This window comes from Mesocricetus auratus, unplaced genomic scaffold (genome assembly GCF_017639785.1).
Source record: "Mesocricetus auratus isolate SY011 unplaced genomic scaffold, BCM_Maur_2.0 Super-Scaffold_100018, whole genome shotgun sequence".
Lineage (NCBI taxonomy): Eukaryota > Metazoa > Chordata > Mammalia > Rodentia > Cricetidae > Mesocricetus > Mesocricetus auratus.
Genome location: NW_024429199.1, coordinates 34,406,607 through 34,428,588, shown reverse-complemented (window position 1 = coordinate 34,428,588; position 21,982 = coordinate 34,406,607). Strand labels below are relative to the sequence as shown.

Genomic DNA, 21,982 nt, shown 5'->3' with positions numbered 1-21,982 from the left:
TGGTCTCAGTCCACACAGAAGCTATGGGTGGAAGCTGGTACTCTAGGCTGGAGACAAAGGACTGAAGAATGGCAACAGAAAAGACATTCTGATCTTTGAGAACTGAAGTAATGCGTGAAGTTCTGATAATTCATCAGAATAAGAAGACTTGTTAAGTATTTGCACTGCAGTATTCATTGTGATACCATCAAAATAATATCCGATATTTATTTAATTAGAAAATGTACCATGTACCAATTTAACCGCATAAATTAGCATGGCTACAGCGTCAGATTCTGGAATTACCTTGGACCCACCCTGAGAAGGGCTACAGACAGTCTCAGAAGCCTGAGAGGGAATGTTTACAATAAAATTCCAAAGCACCTACTTGGGTACTTCTTCCCCATATGGACTTCCTCCTTGGGTTGAAAACAAGCACCATTTGTCATCTTTCCACTCAATCTTCCATGTTACACAAAGGTGTGTTTGAATCTGTCTTGGATATGGTTTTGAATCAATTTCACCACACATTACACAGCAGAATAAGTATACAAACCATTTAAATTAATTCCTTCATTTAAATAATCTCTGGCCTAGAAATGTCAAAGCAATATGAAAGTCAACGAGATGTTGTTAAAATTACTTTTGATGAAGCCACTGTTTGTGCCTCTGGAAGCCTTACCAGCAATGCCACAGTGCCAGAGCATAAACTTGATCATGTTTTATAACATGTCTATGAACATTTGCTTTTAAATCTTTTGATATATTAGATGTTTTGAAAATGTTTATCATTCAGTAAAAGTTTATCAAGTGTTGGTGGCCCTAGTAAGCAAAAGTCAGATATGGCCCCTGTCTCCAGACAGACACATAACTTTAGGGTAGAAGAGATGCTATGGATGACGACTCTGGGGGATGAGATGGCTGTTTGAATCCCTAGTACCCACTGTCTGTAATACCAGAGAGGGTACTGTAAGATTGTAATGCAGAGGCAAGGGAGTGCCTGGAATCTTGTCAACAACTGGCCCCCAATGTAGTGTTAAAGCTGTTACACAAAAAGTGGAGGTTGAGTGCAGACACCCAAAATTGTCCTCTGACCTTCACATACACATCATGTCATACGCATGTCTGCACACACGCACACACACACACACACACACACAGTGACTTTAAATACAATGAATGGTTTCAACTACAAATCAAGTCTCCGCCACAGATAACTCTAAAACCACATCAAATTGGAGTGAGTTATTACATAAATCTTCAAGTGCAGATTTTAGGAGAACTAAAGGCAGAGTCTGTTACAGCTGAAAGGAAGTATTAGCCTCATTAAGCAGGGCTATTTGCCTGGGCAAGGCTTTATATTTTAAAATATGCAACAAACACTTACATAATATCATCATCTTTGCCAAGTGTGACCCAGGGGCAGGGATTCTTGTGACCTGAGATGGGCCTCTGCCCTCAGACTCTTGTGTTCTCGCCCTTTCTGATTCAGAGGGTTTTATGACACAGCTATCAGGCTTGTTGCCATTTCAACTCAGTTAAATTATACATGCTTTTATTACTACACACTGTGCCAGGCCCTGAGGAAACATGAAATTAACAGGGCATTATACTAGACCTATCACTCATTAACGCTTCCCTTTTCAGGGTACCACATATCAGGGCCTGGACACCATCACCGTGTACAGTGCCCATGGAGGAAGACAAACATGGCATTTGTAGATTTTCCCATAGTTAACTTCTCCGATCTCAGCAACCCCACTGCCTTCTGCTCCTCATACTCAGCTGGCAAGGGCAGAAGGAGGCACCCCACAAGCTCAAACCACTGCTCATTTTCTTCTTCCTTGGTTTGAAGTACAGCATAAATTCCGTGAACTGTCAGAAACCACTATAGAGATAACTAAAATCATGTGGTCCCCACACTATTTTACAAATCTCACTTTACCTATCATTATGGAGATAACTAAAATCATGTGTTCCCCACACTACTTTACAGATACCACTTTACCTATCTACCTCCTTCCATACTACGTCATGAGCTAGTACCTGCACCAAGAGTCACCGACCCTCTACAATGCAGCCTAGATGACCTCTTGTGCCCCAAACATCTCCCTCCCCAACACTAGCTGTCTAAGAAGTGACTGTTGAGGCAGATGATGAAAGACTAGCTCCAGTCAGAAGCAACTTCCTCTCTAACACTCACAGCCTCAACCTAGGAGTCTCATGATTTTGCTAATCTAACCTCATGCTGACACATGACTTCTATGCTGTCCACCAAGTCCCCAGGAAAATTAAAACATGATTATAGATTTCCTAGTGGCTTATGTTATGAACTGCATCCCATGCAACCCACATTATTACTCCTTTGCTGGAATTATCCTGATCCACAATTCTTTTTCTTTTGTGGATTTCCAATGACTTGCACTTGAGATATGCTCATTAAACAGCTAGAAATAAGAAGAATTAGAATCTGCACTGGGTATGTGTTTATCAATGAAGCTAGCATTTCAAGTTTGTTAAGTGTTCCAACTTGTTGGGATCTACAAATGTCAACTATGGAAATCACAAAGCTCCCTGTATTCCTTCCTTTCTTCCTCCACCTTTGCTCCTCTGGCCTCTGCCTTTGGTGTGGTCTACGAGGACAGAGCTAGGTAATATGTTGAGTTCTGATATTCACCAGGAGCCATAAAGGAGTCTCCTCCTGTACCTTATTCTCTGCAGTAGGTGGGGCTTTTCTGATATCTCTAAGCAGAGGAACATACTACACCACCTACTGATGCACAAATGCATGTAATCAGCTCACCAAGAACTCAATTTAATACTCAGCAAGAAATACATTATTCTATTTTATATTACTTTTATAATACCATTAAAATTAACTTTTAAGTTAATCCCGTTTTTCACATTTCATATGGACAGACATATTGACCTTTTCTGAAAATTCTATAAAGTTAAATGGGTGTTGTGGTCATAAGGATATGATTACCATGGAGATGAGTCATGTATTTCTGATTTTGAGAGAGGTTTGATGACAAGTTATCACCATTGCAAATCTAGAAGGCATTACAATTTTTGTTACTTGACCAAATTTCTTGTAGTGTTTTAAATCATGGTTTTAATATGTTATTGGAGGTCGAAGAAAATTTTGTGATTACTAATATCTAATTGTGCCCCATCCCCATTGTGGACTACCCCTTTAGGCTTGGAATATTTCAGTATGTGCATTAATGATTCTAATAGCTTCGGGGTGGTGTACATGCATATATAGGTATACATGCAGAGGCCAAAGGGGACATCAGATAGCATGCTCTATGATTCCCTGGAGACAGTCTCCCACCAAACTGGGAGTTGGGCTGATAGCTAGAAAGGCCCAGTGACCTACTTGCCTCTGTTCCCACCCCATAGAGTTATAGTCCTGTGCTTATGATGTCACATCTAGGTTTTAATTTATTTTTTTATTTGTGCTTTCTAAGAGCCATCCGTGGGTCTCTGTGCTTATGCAGAATACATTCTTACCCACTGAGCCATCCCTACAGCCCTCTAGTTACTTCTACTGCTTAGATTGAATTTCTTCTTTTGCCTTGTGGTTGGTACTTCCAAGAAGATCCAATCCCTTATCTGATGAATCTTTCTACAAGACTAATGGGCAGAAGAAGCTTTGTAGTAATGTTCAGTTATGAAATCAGCTCAGTCAAATGTGTTTAAAATAGCTAATTATCACTATATAATGTTGCAAAAGACACCTCACCCCCATCCCTGAATGCTGAAATCCTGCTTGCCAGTGGGATGGTTTTAGAATGTGATACCTTTGGAAGGCAATTATGTCATAAAGGCAAAACCTTAATGATGGGACTAGTGTCCTTATAAGTGGAAGAGGATTGGTCCTCACCCTCTCTGCCAAGTGAAAGGGCAGAAAGAGCTGGGTTCCCCGTGAACCAGGACTTGACCATGTCTGTCACTTGATCCTGTACTTCTAGCCTTCAGGACTATGAGAAACAACTCCTAGTAGTTGCAGTTCCTGGACTACATATTCTATTAGCTGCTTAGAATTGACTAAGGTACTGAAATTAATGATTCCTACTAGTCACACTAATAACGTTCATTACGTTAAATGGTAATGGAAAAGTCAAGTCAGTCAAGACTAGATATTTGACTATACCAATATCCCCATACTTATTTTGGAGTTTAAAAATCTAATAGAATACTAGAAGGGAAAACAAAGTAGGTAAGGAAGCACAGGGGGTGTTGGGGTGAAAGCAATTATACTTTGATAGGCTTTACTTAAAAGAAAAGTGGTCATTTGAACACAAAATGTTTGTCCTGCAGCATAATTGACTTGGTGCCAGTGTGAGCCCTAACAGATTCATATGGATTGAGTGAGAAAGAGTGTGCACAATAGAAATACTAACAATGTAAAAACTAAGCTGGGTCAGTTGTAACATCTCAGTTTTGAATGGTGCCAACAGAAGATCGAAGTAGGAAATGGAAGGAGAAATGGGTTTTGGTCAAATCCAGATGAACTGAAAACCTGAGGTGAGGAACCAAACAAAGAGATCATTTACCAAATACACAGTAAAAGTTTATCAGGTGTTGCTGACCCTGGTAAGCAAAAGCCAGACACAGCCCTTGTCTCCAGACTGATGCATAATTTTAGGTAAAAGAGATGCTAAGGATGACTGCTCTGTGGGGATGGGGTGGCTGCCCTCAAGGTTCTGAAAGCTTTTTCTCTTATTTTCTTATCCTGGATCATGAGAGAGTCAACTGATTTTATTAGCTGTGTAACCACAGGAGTAGTAAAATGACGTAAAGCTCCCTAAATTTCTCCCATGGGACTATGAAAGACAGTCACACCAGAGTCTAGCTGGACTTTGATCTCTGAGGCTTTGTGACTGTGTGACACTTTGTTCTGTATCTGTGCGTCAGCCCTGCATTTACCATTGGTTCTTTGGTAAAACTTCATAGGAAGGACTTCATTTATCATCCTCTTCATGCTCTCTCATTTAATGCTACATCAAAATAATGATCTGATTCTTAATGCTTAATCACTGGTAGCAAAGCCCAGCTTTAAAATACTATGTTGTTAAAGTACTTGACATTTTTCTTTTGTTTTTATAAATCAAACATGCATGTGTTTCAGCAGAATTTTAATTCAGATTATTTTGTGTGAGAAAGAAGTGCTTTTTAAATACATCATCTTTTCTGAAAGAAAGGGAGAGGCAGTGTCTCACCAGTGGGACTGTGAGCCTACTTTGAGATGCAACTGTCACGAGACAGATCATGTCTTCTATACTATCCAGACACTGATAAAACTAGTTGCCTTGTAGAAGTGAAAAAAATCGCTTTCAGGATGTAATAAATTACTTAATGCTAACAACTTGTTCAACTCCTAGATAGGTTTAGGTATATAACCATCATGATTCGGGGAATGGGCTCAAAATTATTTTCCAAGCCTGGTAATATCTGTCAATCACTGTTGTTTATTCATTTATCCCATTTAAGCGTTTTTACCAAATGGTCCAGTTCTCTGTCTATATGAGATAATGAATCAGTCTGGCTATCAGACTGATTGAACATAGTCTGTTATAACCAGCTATTCTGTAGGATTTGATCAAGAATATTCATGATGGTGGACTGAAATAGAACTTTTTAAATATAAGAATCTGGACTATACTACTAATCCATTTTTTCATATAATTATACATACACCCATAAAAAGCATTTTCCAATACCTACTATGTATGACCCAAGAATCATTCTAGATATTAAGAATCTGACAATCTATAAAATAGAAACAAACAAACAAAACACCTGCCTTCATAGAACTTACATTAGAAGTACTTAAAAGCACCCTGTAATGGAAAAGCAAATGAAAAAAGGTAATTAAAAATCAAACTTTTTGGTGTGTGTGTGTGTAACATGCGCAAAAACAACAGCAAAAATCAATGAAGAAAGCATCAAATGGGAGACAGAGAGTATTGAGTATTGAGTATTTTGAGCTTTTGTTTTGTTTCGGGCAGGAAATAGACATACAATTTCAAAACAGGCAGCTGAAAAGGAAGATGAGAGAAAATGACATGCAGGTAGCTTGTGAGGGAGATGGGGGAGGGACCAAGTGAACATCTGTAGGTCAAAGTCGTTGCCAAGGGATCAGGCCAAGAGTGTGAAGACCCTGGGGTGGGAACAAGCCTGAGGAGTTTGGAGAAGTACAGAGTAGCTGGTATTCTAGTGTGTCTGAGAGTAAGTGAGCAGGTGAAGGCAAAAATCAGAGAGGTGGGGTGGGCCTGATTCTCCAGGGTTCTGTGGGTCTTAGACTTCTAGAATAGAATATGAGGAAGTTTCAAAATGGTCCAATTCACGCCTGGTACACAAAAGTAGTCATCCTGTTAAAAATCACTTAGGTATGTACCATGGGAACTGAAATTTAGGTCAATGAAATGAATGGGTTATCTTTATATGTCAGTTATGTGGAAACGAGTTTATTAAAGAGGACAGAAGTCGTTCATAGAACCTCAACTCCGGACTGAGCCCAGGAGATGAATTCACAAGGAAAAGAGTTCAAATAGTGGGGTCATAGAAGACACTGGAGGTATTGTTTTAGGTAGGGAAGGAGATGCAGAGGCCAGCGTGTGTGTAAGAATCTGTTAAAAGTCTCGTACCACCCATCCCTCACAGGAACTGCATGAAGTCTGTTCACGATTCCACTGAAGCAGGCTTTGCTCTCTCGAAGCTGGAATGGCTTACAAAATGTGTTAAGTTTAAGCAATGGACCAAATCCTGTACTACAGAATAACTGGATATATCCAAAGGGATGAGAACACCAAAGGAAAGCACTATGAATAGGGAGGTTAGGACACCACAGCAGCCCAAAACAGAAAGATTCCATGAGCCAGCCTCCTCCCGGAGTAGAGAGTAGGCATCAGGAACACGACCTCCTCGTGCTCAGTCAGAAACACTTAGTTTTCTGAAATCACTTCCTGTTTGATTTCATCTGATTAAAAGTCTGGAAGGTTGGGTTACTTTACTGTAAAAATATACCCCCCCCCTTTCCTCCCCTCCTTTCTTCCTCTCAGGCCCTCAAGCCTCCTTCCTTCCAGCAGGGGGACAGGAGACAGTGGGCGGGTCTTTAACGGAAATCCTCCCAGATAGAGGCTTCACCTTGTCAACTTCTAAGAGGCCTTTGCCCCTCAGAATGGGAAGACCTGGGAGAGTTCCCACATGGGAACGTTCAAGCAGGGAAGCAGCCTCTCTGGAAGGGAAGTGGCTCTGGACTGAGGGGGATGAGGGAACCGGACATCTCCAAGACGGGTCCCCGGGAAGAGAGACCCAGACCCAGCAGATACATTTCTGACGTAGTGGTTCGCCTTGGGGCCAGTTGGCAGCCCTGAGAGGGACCGGTGCAGGGGTAGGGAAGGCACCCGGTGGAAGCGGCCCCTTACTCTTTGGATTTATCTGATCCGTGGGCGGAGTTGATCCGATGCACTTCCTTTCTTTTAGCTTGTTTGGAGGCCATCCCTGAGGCTCACCCTGGCAGCCTCCAGCCGGGCCCACTGAGAGCGCGCCCCACAAGGCCCGCGAGGCCGCCGCGTCTGCCGTTGCCAAGCGACAGAGAAGGAGTTCTGAGAACCGGAAGGCTCCTGCCGGGCCCGCTTGTGGGCGGGCGAGGGCGAGCTCTGAGTGGAGAGGCGGCTCAGGAGTTGGTTTATCCCGGAGGAACTGTGATGAGGGCCAGCACTGACAGATTCAAACGGCCACCGCAGAGGGGGCTCTGCGCTGCTCGCTGTGCAGCCGGGGTCTGCGACTCTGAACCTTAGACTCAAACTCAGCTCTTCAACTACGAGAATACGGATCTTATTGGCGTCACACCCCGGTGTTCTCTTAGCCGAAGGAAAGAGTTCATTAAACACCACCGAGTTTGCCAAAGGCTTAAAACAAAACAAAACAAAAAACCCCAACCAAACCGGGGATCCAAAAAGGAATCCATTTGTGGAGACTTGCAGATAAGCATAGTCTTGTCTGACTAAGTGAAAGGATTAACCCGGTTATGGAATGGAGGGGCGCTGAAAATGCTGGACAATAGGGAATCTTAAGTAAACTCCGGATCTATCCAACCTGCGGATTGGCGCTCAGGCTGTGCAGTTATCTTGCCATGGAGCTGACTTTCTTTGACCCTGCTTTTGTTCATTTGTTAGCAGATGATAGCACCTACTCAGACGATAGAAAGGATGTATAGTGGTCAGTACAACATGCCGGACTTCCTTATGTGCCTTCTGGGAGTAGGCAGGTAGCATGAATGACTGTGGTCAACCAGCTACATATGGAGCCATGGACCTTACACTCAACTGAGAAATACTTAGAGTGGAAAACCACCGCTCACTGAGACAAATTATTTTTTCAACCCATTGCAGCTTCAAGTCAAATTTGATCCATGGTCCTGAGGTTTAGAACATATAGGTGGCCTCTCCCATAAACCTGGAAGTGCTAAGCATCTTTAAATAAAACAATACCCTTTGCTCTAGGGATTAAGAACATGCCAAGTCTATGATTCAGTTGAGAGAGCAGTTTCCTCAAATCAAATCTTTGAATTCTGACAAATGACTGCCCCACTCTCTCCATTCTGCAGAGCCTGAATCGTCAGACAATTGCAATGTTAACACTATTGAGAGATACACAAATGGCAATCAGATAACGACTTCATTGTATTTTATATATAAAATAAATTCAAAGTCTGAAGTATTAAATTTACCACCGTGGAAGTAAGTACCCTTAAATCCTTCCTTTAAACTGGATCTACAGACAATGGAGGTTCCATAGAGGCCCTGCTTTGTTTGCCAAAGTTCTAGAATTTCCATGGAATTCTTCTAAATGAAAGTAAAGTAAATGGTGAGAAAACATATTAGCAATGAATTTTCATGATGTAATGAGGTACATTGCTGTAAGTTGGTATAAAAGTAGTATAGCTCTAAGTAGCCAGTCACACAGAATGGTGAATTTAATTCTGAGATGGGGCTTTCCCTGACATCATCCTTGGTGCCTACAAATGCCAAGACTTTGAGAGAAGGAAACCTCTGCAAACCAAAACAGCTACAGGCAAAATACATTTTACAGATAAAGAACCCAGACCAAGAGGAGCCAAGTGTCCTCCAGAAATCACAACACTGCACAATGATGGCCTGTGGACAACAGGCATTAAGTCAAGGGTGCTGATTTAAGCCAAGTATATCACTATTCTACTCAGAACCTCCTTTCAGGTAGATGCTTATCTATTGTTAGAATAAAAATAAGCGGGAAGTCATAGAATGAGAGGATCGCAAAAGCAATTTTAAGAACTATGTTATCCTAAGAAAGTCTCAGGCTGGTGTTCCTTCTTCTGTAATTTTTCTATTGAGAATGCGACATGTGCAGATGCAATCTCTCTTCCTTATAGAGTTAAATCATTGAGCAAGCCACATAAGTAGCATGTGTGTTTCTCTAAACCTTACAATGCCATATATGATAGCACATAAAAGGAGACTTGACCTTATGGATTTGCCTTTAAAGTAAATTTGTATAATTATGATAGGTGTCACTTATCCTGAGTGAGATAACCCAGTCACAAAAAGAAACATGGCATGTACTCTCTCATATATGGATTTTAGACATAGATCTGGGGAGTGCCAGCCTACAATCCCATGGCCAGAGAGTCTGGGAAACAGAACCTTCATTCATTGACTGATGGAAGAAGAGGCAGACTCCCACAGCTAAACACTGAGCTGAACTCAAGGAATCCAGTGACAGAGAGGGAGGACTGATGAGCAAAGGGGTTAAGACTGGGTTGGTTTAACCCCCCAGAAACCGCTGACCTGACAAGGGTTAGCTCTTGAATACCAGACTGATGCCTGGGAATCCAGCATGGGACGGATCAAGACCCCCTGAATGTGGGTGTCAGTGAGGAGGCCTATGTAATCTATTGAGCCTTGGATAGTAGATCTGTATTTATCCCGGGTATACAAATGGACTTTGGTCACCCATCCAACAATGAGAGGTGTACTCTCGCCCTGAACTCTTGGGGGAGGGTCTAGGCCCTGCCCTGGATGAAATGACAGACTATGGACACCTACATGGAGGGCCTCACCCTCCCTGGGGAAATGAGGGGATATTTGAGGGGTTGGTGGGAGGGAGTGGGAGGAAGGGAGGGAAAAGGAGAGGGACCTGGAATTGACATGTGAAGCAACCTTGTTTCTAATTTTAATTTAAATTTAAAAATAAGAAAAGAATGATAATAGCAGTTTTGCCTTGCTGTATGTGCACTACATTGGGAAAGGACACTTCTTCCTTTAGAGACAACCCTGAATTTAAACATTGCTTTTTGTTCCCTGAAAGCTCAGAACTTCCATTTTCTTTATTTGCAAAATAAGGAAGACTAATACCACAAACTTGACATGTCATAAGCACTCAGAGGAGGGTAATAATATTACCCACAAGTAATGAAACTTGAGTGCAGAGGAGAAATGGATCAGATTGTGGGTAGCCGAACACAGCAGGATACACCTCAGTCTCAACTGTCCACTCATCGGGTTACCCACCAGTCACATTTTATGATCTAGGTGGTTGCCTTGGGTTTCAGTTCAGGGAATTTCAAACTCACTTTCCATCAGATACCTTTAAAGACTGGCAAAGAAGAGAGTGGTGTTATTATTGCTGTTGTTATTGTTATAATTATTATTACTATTATCATCGTCATCATTATTAAGCATGTAGCTCTAGAGGGAAGACAAGAAAGATATGACCTTAGGGTAGCAGTTGCTCATAGGGAAGTGGTTAGAAGGACACACTTCCTTCTGTGAGCAGGAACAGGGCGAGCCTTGGCAGCTCTGCTGAAATGTGGAAGCAAGCTTTGGCATAGCCTGCCTCCCCATCATCAGCAGCCCTGGATGACCAGAGTAGAGGAAGGGGAGTAGGTGAGGACTGGAGGTGTGTGTGTGCGTGTGCGTGTGTGCGTGTGTGTGTGTGTGTGCGTGTGTGTGCGCGTGCGTGTGTGTGTGTGTGTGCGTGTGTGTGCGCGTGCGTGTGTGTGTGTATAATTTCTACCTCTTACCGTCCTCGCTTCAGGTGCCCTCTAATGCTCAAATCCACAGGGAATTACACACACCATGCTGCTGAGTGTTTTCACACTGAGCCCAGTTGTATAGGAATCCAATAACATGCAAGAGTGAATTCTACATGTTCTGCAGTAGGTTGAAGGTCATCACCGTTTCAACTTTGAGGCTTTGTCTCATTTTCGTAGGAAATAATAACCTCCTTTATTAAAATGGGCTTTATTGTTTATAATGGAAGGTACCTATGACATTCTGGTTTGTTTATTTATCCTTACTTATGCCACCAGCTCTTCTCATTAATGGAGCTATAGGATCACCCAAAGCAGGAATTGTCCTACCTTTTCAACAAGTTCAGTTGGAGCATTTGAAGACCCTAAACTCCTGTTTTTTTCTTTTTGTTTTTCTTTTTTTTTTCTTTTTTGCTCTTATGACTGCCCAGTACTTGCTCTGGCACACTTCCAAGAACCTGTAGTCTATTAACTCACTTAAACTTGGGATTATAATCAGCCCATTTTGCAGAGAAGGAAAGTAAATTATTGAAAGACAAAGCAGCTTATTTGAAATCTGAAAGCACTCAAGAGCTCAGAAAATGGAACTAGAAAATAATCATGCTTTATAGTGCAGGTTCATAAGCAAACTGTCCCCTTCCTCTTTCAATTAAAAGGAATTTGTAGCCTTGTTTACTAATTGTTTTTGCTGGATCAGAAATAGAAAGAACTCAAGGTGTTGGCTATGCTAGGCAAAAGTGAATTCCAAAGAGCTTCATCCCCGTCCTTAAACAGAGTGAACCGAGAATGTTTGAAAATGCTTTTATAAATTATAATTTTAATTTGGACATTTCTCCTAGAGCTCGGCCTCTACAAATGCAATGAATAATTTGGGTTCTGTGTGTGTAAAACCAGGTGGCACAAAATGTTTATTACTGTATAAACTTTAACTCTAGCATTAGTGATGTTTAAACAAAGGAACAAGGAAATAAGGTATTAATCCCTAACTAGGCATGGTACTGTATATCTTTAATATCAGCCTTCAGGTAGCAGAGACATCTTCAGGAAGCATGGATTTCTATGAGTTTGAAGATAGCCTGGACTGTATAGTGACTTTAAGGACAGTCAGGGCTACCTGGCTGAAACTCTGTCTCAAATCAATAACAACAATAATAATAATATAAAAATTAGTTCCTTCTAACAGACTCACATATAATACCTAAAAGACCATAGCATTCTTAATAGCAACATCATAAAAATCTCAAGAACATTGATATAACAAAAAATATCCAGTATCCCAAAATGTAAAATTCACAATTACTGATAGCCAATAAAAATCAGTAGGCAGAAAGACATATTCCATTAAGAAAAAGAACAAATTGATTCAAATGAATAAAAAAATGAATTACAGAATTAGCAGACAGAAAATTCCAACTGTTATCATTATTGAAATCCATATGTGGAAGAAGCTAGAAGATTGGATTGCTAGCTTCAATTTAGGAACATCTGAAAAAATATATAATGTCTTATTGCAAAAACACACTGAATTTGATTGATGACAGACCAGATATTGCAGGAAAATGGATTACTCCATTTTAAGACCCAGAAATAGAAGCTATCCAAAATGAATGAGAAAACAATGTTTAAAAAGTGGATAAAGTCTCAGTATAATGTAATAACACCAGATGGTTCAATATTGGTGTAGTCAGAACACCCAAACAGGCAGAGAGATGATGGAGGCTAAGGTGCTGAATGCAGAAAAAGGTTATATGAAAAAATAATGGCTGAAATTTTTATGAATTTTATACAAGTTTTAAATCTACAGATCCAAAAATTTAAGTGAACCCTGAGCTTAATAAATAGTAAAAAGCTCCATAACCAGGTTTGTCTTAGAATTTCTATTGCTGCAATGAAAGACCATGACCAAAAAGCAACTTGGGGAAGAAAGGGTTTATTTGGCTTATTCTTCCTTATTGCTGTTCATCACTGAGGGAAGTCAGGACAGACTCAGAACAGGGCAGGAGCCTGGAGGCAAGAGTTGATGCAGAGGCATTCGAGGAGGGCTACTTACTGTCTTGCTTCCCATGACTTGCTCAACCCACTTTCTTATAACCCAGGAACAACATCCATCACAGGGATGGAACCACCCACTGTGGACTGGGCCCTCCTGCATTGATCACTAAATAAGAAAATGCCTTCCAGCTGGATCTCATGGAGGCATTTTCTCAGTGGAGGCTCCTTCTCCTTCCTCTGATGACTCTAGCTTGTGTCATGTTGACACACAGAACCAGCCAGGACAAGGTTCATTATGATTACATTGAGTAAAACTAACTACAATTAGAGAGATTTCAAAAGGAGCCATGTGTGAAGCTGATGAGTAGTTAAAAAGGCTGTGGCTGATTTGGGATCACAGTGTGACTGGCAAGCTTGAACCTGTGGTAAAGTAGAACAAGGTATTAGTGGACAATGTGCACTCATAATCATAATGTCTCAGACCTATGAATGTTGCTGGAGCTAGGAACTGTAAAGCTAAGAAGCTTGATAGCTGTTACTGTTTTTAAAAAACTTGCTTTTACCAGTTGTTTTAATGTCCTTATGTATTAGTCCAAACATCTGTATTCTTTTTGTGTTAATTTCTGTCCATTGATTTGTTTTTCCTCTTAATGCTACATATTTTGCACTTTATTTTCTGTTTTCATTATCTGTAGCACAAGTATTTTATCTTGTTTTGTGTTTACCTCATCTACTTGTAAATACTAATACTTTCTACTTTAATTGTGTCTGTCTACAGGTCTTGGTTAGAGATTTAATTGTATGCATTGTGCATTTCTCTTATGAGATGAGTAGGATTTGGTTTCAACCCTGAAGAATTCATAATTCTGTGAAGTAAACAGAGAATGAACTGACATTTACAAATGGCACAGCAGATTTTACTAGATAGCCTGAACTTGAGTTTTATAGTAGCCCCAAGTAAGAAAATGCCCTAGTTTACTCCTCTGCCCCTGGGATAAACTCAAGAGGAACATGGAGAGGAGAGGGTTTGTTTTGGCTTATAGGTTTAGCCTATCATCCAAAGAAGTCAAGGCAGGAACCTGGAGACAGAACTGAAGTAGAGGCCATGGGGAAGGACCCAGCCCAAAGTGGGTGATGCTATCCCTGGGCTGAGGGTCCTGGGTTCTAGAAGAAGATGGGAGGCAAACTAGTAAGCAGCATCCTCTATGACTTGTGCATCAGCTCCTGTCACCAGGATTGTGTCCCGTTTGAGTTCCTGTCTTCTTTCAGTAATGAAAAGCAATGGAGAAGAGTAAGCCAAATAAACCCTTTACTCCCCACTTGCTTTTGTGGTTATGGTGTTTTGTTGAAGCACTAAAAACCCTAGCTAAGACACCTCCTAATACTCACTCCCTATGGGCCTATGGGACTGTTTTAATTCAAACCACCACAGGAGAATAGAAAGAGGAGAAAGGCCCAACCCTCATGAATTTGCACTCTAGTAAATGGAGACAGATGATAAATGTATAATAAATAAATAGTATTGCTAAATTAAGAAAAAAAGAAATAAGGTTAAAAAACAGGAAACATGAAAACTGGGAAGGAAGTTGGTATTTTATAATGAGGGCATAGGAATGGCTGCTCTGAAAATGTGACATTTGAAGAGAGCCCTGACCTGCATAAGAGGGTTAGCTACTTAGACCTCTGTGGACAAGAATACTCTTTCAGGGGTCATCAGCAAGTGAATTCTCTGAGGCAGGAGAGCATGTGCTGTGGACATCCTGTGCCTCTGTGGAACCTAACAAAGGGAAGAATAGAAGGATACTTCAGAAAGGCACAGGGTGGGGGCAGACCCTACACCCCATGTTAAGTTCATGGCATTTGTTCTGAGTTGGATGAAAGCAACCAGATTTGGAACAGACACCTAGAGATGCTATTGAAAATGAGTACTGGTGGGTCCTGAGGGGTGAGGAGGGCAGAGGCCATGAAAAGCAAGTTAAAATGCCTTTAGGCTGTTTAGAGAAAAGTGAGGGTGGCCCCCACAGGCTCATGTGTCCAAATGCTTGGCTCCTGGTTAGTGGAACTGTATTAAGGGTTAGGAGGTGTAGTGTGGCCTTGTTGGAGGAAGTGAATCATTAGTGATAGGCTTTGGGGTTTCAAAGGCCCATGACATTCCCAGTTAGTGTTTGCCCCCGCCCCTGCCACCTCCGATTTGTAAATAACATAAAAGTTCTCACTAAGGCTCCAGCGCTGTGCCTGCCTGTAGCCATGTTCCCCACTATGATGGTCATGGACTCTTCTATCTTCTTGAGCCATGAGCCCCAAAATAAATGATGTCTTTTATAAGTTGCTTTAGTTTAGTCATATAGTTTTATCACAGCAGAAACAATTGTCCAAGGCAGAATGTGAGAACCGGTAGATCCCAATGTGTCCTGAAGATGCATCCATGTGTTTTTTCTGACACACTGCTTATGGCATCTGATCTAGAAGAATCAAAGTTGTGGTAAGGACTTGGGTCTAAGTAACAAACAGACACTGCCAGTTTCCAAAATTAAAAGAACATGGAGAACCTGCTTTTGTGGGTCTGGGATCTCAACAAAGTGACCACACAGTCCAAAGAATATAGTCAAAGCAAAATGTCTTATTTCTGAGGACTGCATGGCCAAGCCAAATCAAGTAGCACCCAATAGTGGACCTGCTGGATTTACAGTCCTAATGCAAAGAGTTTCTGTGCCTCACTGTGAGTGCTCAGAGTTTGGCCTCACATCCCTGTGTGGCTGGCTAGTTCAAAACGGTGCCAGTGAAAATCGAAGGGACAACTTTGACAGTAGGATGCAACCTTGAAGGCTTACTTTGATCTTAGAAAATGCTAAGAAGGTGATTGCCAGATTCATCTTTACAAATCTCTGTAAAGACAGGAGAGTTTCCTTCATCCCATTTAACACTAGGATAGACAATATATCAATCCCTGTTCAGTCCCCACAGTGTCTTAAGTCTATATAATACTTTGATAAGAACACAGGAAGCAAGTGGCATAAGTGTGAAAATAATTGACAAGATATGTGTCTGTGTTATTCACTCAAGTAAAGTCGCCTGTTTACCATTTTTAAATGATAATGCTACTTGGGTGGAATTCCCACTTTACAAACTTCCTACATTATTTCTCCCTCTCCATAGAGTAACTGTTACTGTAGAAGAAACTTTTGCTTGAAGAGGGTGATATTTCACAAGTAATCACTGAGTTTTAGAATTATTGTCTCATGTAATCTCTGACTGTATTACACAGTGGGGTGAAGGACACACTTCACATTTCAAAAAGCGAAACAATTTAGTCAAAGCCATCCAGTTACCATGATTAACTAGTTAAGTAATGCAACACATATCTACTAATTGCTGCATGCTGGGTGGTATACAGAAGGTTAGAAATGCACAGTAAATACTGCCACCTGGAATTCACAGTCAGTTTGGGAAGCTAGTAAACAAGCAGGCCAATGTATAGCATTGCAGACTCCTAGTAATTGTTATGAAGGAAACTAAATCAGAGTAAATGCCGAGAGTTAAGTAATTTAATGCTCAAATTGGGACATATTAGAATAAACTAATTTGAAAGTTAGATGAAAGACAAAGTCAAGAAACACAAGCAGGGATATTTTACAAGTTCAAATGAAAGCTGGACATGGTGGTGGTAAATACCACCCCAAAGCTTTTGGGAAGCTGAGGTGGGAGAGTTGAAAATTTGAGGCCAGCTTGGGATACACACTGGGTTTCAGGCTATCCTGGGCTACAGAGCCAAATGTTTCAAAAAAAAAAGACAAAACAAAAATGAAAACAAAACTATAAGTTCATTTAGATAAGTTGGTCTGAAGCAAGGGTGCTGAGAGTATGCCCTGGGTTTATGCTATATAAACAGCTCAGGATTAGATGATACTGTGACGTCTATGGAGATACCTGAAGATGATGAAGGGAGGAGGAACAAGCCTATTTTGCACAGAGTGGAACCAACAAGCTACTGTACAGAACCACTGGGCCAGACTCACACTGGTGTGCTGATAACTCTCTGACAACCGAGTCAGACTGAAATATTAATTTCCTCTTCTTGTTTATATTTGGCCTGGAGAGGAACTTGTGTAATATTAAAGCATGTAAGTGAAACAGTGGCCATTCCTCCCGAAAGTACCTTAGTGCCACACACAGCAAGTATGTCTGGGAAACAGCCAATCTTCTTTTCTCCACATGTCCAATTCACCTTCTGGACTGGAGGACTTGCTGACCAACCTCGGCTATGATGCTGCCAGACAGGGTAGTGGCCTTGGACTTCTGTATACAGGGGACAATTCTACTCACTCTTCCAAGAGATACCTCCTCTTGGTCCTGTTGTGGTATCTGAAGAACTTGCATTTCAGATTTCCCTCAGTCTGCCTTTACCACTGCTCTACATAAGCTGATTAAAAACAAACAAACTCCATCATCCAGCAATGCTTTTCAATCCTGTAGTAGTGCTTCTTTTCAACATGACCCACTCTATTTTTCCATCACTTAAATGTGCCTCTTGGCCATGGTGTTTTTTACACTATGCTGACATTAGCAAACATGACCCAAGTGGAGGTTTGAAAGAAAAAAATTTTTTCTAGAACATGCCTTTTCTTGCTAACTTTGTAACAAAGCTACCATGTGAAGTCTTAGTGACTTCTGAAACACAGTAAACAAATTCACCCGATCTTCTATGATAGCAATGGGATCAAATCATACAAGTGAAGTGACTGGTCTGCAGCTGTGTGCTCTAATTTAGTGTTATTTTACAATGGTAAATGTTCTGTTATGAAACAAAACTACTCAATATAAATGCCAAACACCAGAGCAGATTCAAGCAACTGAAACACATAGTAAGTAGCTGGTAGGAAAGGACTCTGGGGAACTGTTGGATAGTCAATTGTAAATTTAAATACACACCTACTTTCATAATATCCAGAAACTGTGATGTTGGCCCAAGAGAGAGGTAATATATGTTTGCATAAAGATTTGTACAAGAAAATTTGTAGCAGTTTTACTCATGATGTCAAAAACTGGGAATAACTCAAATTTTCACTAACATGAGAGTAAAAAAGATAATATGTTCAAAATGAAAAGGAATTATATATATATGAATCTTCATATATATATGAATTATATACAAATATATGTATATGAATCTTAAAATCAGTAAATGAGGTGATTGACAAAGCATTAAAATATTTACTATGTGTCTCAGGGATATTAAAGAAAGAAGACTAATGAGATGGATAGATGATAAATCTATTGATGATGAGTGGGTACATAGATATACACACAATAGGTAGACAGGCGATTTATCATGGGGCTGTTTAGCTGATTATGGAAGCAGGGGAGCCTCATGATCTGTCAATAGCAAGATAAAGAATAAAGAGAGATAGGGCAATTCCAATTTGAGTTTGAAGATCTGCAAACTGGCAAAGACCCAATGTTTATGGGTAGAAAAAGATGGAAGCTCCATCTAAACATAAGCACAGAGAATAATGTATTTGATCTTTCTCTTATAGTTCTAACTATTCCAGTGGAGTAGACGATGAATGACTATTTAGAGGAGGTGCATCTACTTAACTGAGTTCAACAATTCAAATGATAACCTCATCAATAAACAATCTCAATGATACACCTAGAAATTTCACTCTGCAATCAAAAATTTCCCCAGGAGAAATATGTAAGGAAAAGATGTAAGGGGGTAATGCTATGTGTAAGCGTGTGATTAAAAGAAGACAAGTACTCTCAACTGTATAGGAAGAGAAACCTAGAACACGATGACCTGGAGAAATGAAATCAGAGGGAAAATCTGTAAACTACAGGACAACATGGATTGAAATGAGCTAGAATGAGAAATATTCATTATAAGTCAGCATACTTGAAAATTGTCACCTCCTGTCTTAATTGTCTTTTTGTTGCTGTGATCAAATACCATGACCAAAACAACTTAAGGAAGAGTTGATTTTGCTTTGTGGTTCCAGAAGGCTAGATGTTCACAGTGGCAGGGTAGGTATGGTGACAGGAGCAGGAAGCTGAAAGATCAATTTCAAGCACACACCGGAAGCAGAGGGAGCAGGAAGTGGATAAGGCCATGGTCCCTCAGAGTCCCTACCCCAGTGATACACTTCCTCCAGCAACTGCCAGACCTCCTAAAGGCCCCACAATCTCTAGAAACAGTGCTGCCGCCTGGAATGTTCAAATACACAAGCCTATTGGAGGGAGATATTTCTTATCCAAACATCATATTGTCTTTTTTTATGTTTTGAGTGAAGGGTTATTTTTGAAATCTCTTCTCTATACAATGTTTCTGCCATGATTTGTGTCCCAAGCAAATATCAATTAACTCCACTGGTGTCTATGAGCAAAGTGGCCAAATATACTACACTCTGTCAAATAATCAGCTATGGACTTCAGAAAAACATGATAAAATATTGTTTTTACAATTGACAGAAAAGTAATGCAAAAGTACTAAAAGCCAAATTACCAAAAACATTATATTAGTATTTTATCTTTGAAATGCTCTTCATTCTTAAAATAATCACTTGATTTTGAAGACTCCTTTAGAGTTATTATTATTATACCTTATTTCTTAATTCAAATATTGAGGTCTATCTATGCTAGAAGTTTATTCAAAGTCACCTAAAAAATTTTTCTCGCTCAATAAGATAGGCCTCTTAGCTCAGGGTATTCTGCATCTCTTAGTAGGCTATGTTGAAAAACCTGTTTTGTTATCTCACCAAGGCACATGCTTGTATTAAACTCAACTCTGGAATCTTACACCAAATACAGGAGGCTCTAAGGAAAGACTAGTTTGCATGTGTCACTGATTCATTCTGGCCAAATTTTAACAATTATACTCAGACACTGAATTCAAAGCTTTAACTCAACATGCAGAGATTCCTCTTTCGGGGTGCCTAAGTTTATTATTTTGGGGGAGTTGTTTGATTTAGTTTCAATTCACTTTGGTTGTCAGTAAAACACATAAAAGGCTAGTGTCACAAATGCCTTCTTGATATTCCTCTCTTCTCATCTTACTGAAAATAAGCCAGTAACCTGAAATTCTAAGTAAAAGTCTTGTGCCTATCCCTCTCAAAGATCTTGTGATATAAGCCAACCCCTGTGAGGGTATCATTTCCGAACGTAATAGGTTGACATTATGTATTTGTGTGTGTATGTGTGTGTTTGTTTGTGTATGTATGTGCATGTATGTGCATATGTATATATATATCATACATATAATGAATCATATTTTTATATCACATATATAAATAATACTTTTTGTTCAAAATTAGAGAGATATAAATTGGATACAAAGGAAAAAATCAAGGCCAAAGACAATCTTCTGAATCGCAAAAACTACCTTGAAGAAGTTCTCTGAAGACATGAGAAGCCAAACACAATAGTAAAGATAGATCAAGTTGTTAATTTTTTAATTCATTCTACCACCTGTTATATTCAGTTTTTTAACACAATTTATTATAATCATTACATAGATGCATATCTTGATTAGTGATTGCTGCACACACAAAGTATCCAAGTTTTAACTGTTTGAAACAATTCTGTTACTCCTTAGGGCTCTGTGTATTGACTGTGTGTTGGCAGTCCTAGTCTTGGGTCCAGAAAGAAGAACAGGATTCCACGGGTGACAGTACCTGTAGACAGAAGCAAAAGTTGAAGGTAAATCTTCTCCACTGAGATGGAACTGTCAGTAATCCAGCTATAGAATCCAGAAGTAACTCTGGCCTAAGGAAAGTCAACTTGTCAAAGGATACATGCACCATTTATGTGATATTTTATCCCCCTGTGTGTTGATACTTACAGATGGGAGACTTGTGGAGGCAATTCATTTCATGAGGTCACAAAGGTAGATCCTTCTAGGCAGATTTAGTGCCTTAAGAAAAAGTACATCAGAAATGGTCTTCCTCCCCACTTACCATTCCCCTTCCTTGTCTCCCCCTCCCACTACTTCTTTCCTCTCTTCCATTCTTCCATTTCATGGGAGGGGACAGCAAGAAAACAACTATTTACAATCTGGGAAGAGGGTCTTCATCAGAATCTCATAGTATCAGTATCCCAATTTTGGACTTGCTACTCTCCAGATGTGAGAAATTAGTATCTGTTGTTTAATCCATTTAGTCTGTTATGCAGAGCGGACCAATACCTTCTCCCATCCCCCAAATTTCTCATCACTAAATAAAGCAATGGGTTTCCAAAAATTCATTTTGAGATGAAATACTATCTGTGTCTTTTATTTCTTCACTGTTTATGTCAACAGCATTCCAGTTAGATGACAAATAATTTCATAGTTAAAACTGAATAATAAGGAACACAAATTTGGTTCCCACAGAAAGATAGCAGAGAAGAAGTTTCCTTTGAATGAGACTATAGGTAAGAAGTAAGTACTTCTTACTAATATAGGTAAGAAGACTCGGTACTGCAGAGGATAGAAGGGTAGACTCTATTCCAAAGATGGAAAAAGAAAGACATTATATGTCACCCGAGATTCTAGGACAGCTGAAGAGAGGAGTGCTGATGAGGGAAAAGGAGGACAAAGCCCATTTCTCTAGTCCTGGCTGGGGAGGAGGCAAAGACACAAAATGTCATGCCTATAATAAGCTAGTAAGTCCTACCCATAGGAAAGGCCCATATTTTGCATAAATATTGAATCCAAGTGAGGAATCTGATGTGACAATAACTCTACCTATGTGACAGGTCAACATTGGGGAAGCAATCCCCTTTGTCATGTTGTCACCCCTTATATTTCAGATAGCTATAGCCAGGTGCCATCTTGAGGTTGAACTACTCCAGAGCCTAAAATAGAGAGCAGTTTTGAAACATGCTAGAAAATAAGGGGAGGCTTCAAATAGGAAGGAATCACTAATGAGGGAACCTGACAACATTGTTCCAGTCCCT

General features: G+C 40.2%; 1 protein-coding gene across 7 annotated transcripts in view; it reads right to left on the bottom strand.

Annotated features, from left to right (window-relative positions):
- Positions 1 to 7,624, bottom strand: part of Adgb (androglobin) — a 102,582-nt gene extending 94,958 nt beyond the window's left edge. For 2 of the 7 annotated variants that reach the window (XM_040728123.1, XM_040728122.1), the window contains exon 1: positions 7,416 to 7,622. In XM_040728123.1, coding sequence (XP_040584057.1) covers positions 7,416 to 7,489 — 74 coding nt within the window. In that variant the 5' untranslated portion in view covers positions 7,490 to 7,622. Of the gene's footprint in view, positions 1 to 7,415 lie in introns of all 7 variants that reach the window. The other 5 variants (XM_040728120.1, XM_040728121.1, XM_040728118.1 and 2 more) reach the window with 4 other exon arrangements.
- Between the last annotated feature and the right edge of the window lie 14,358 nt (positions 7,625 to 21,982).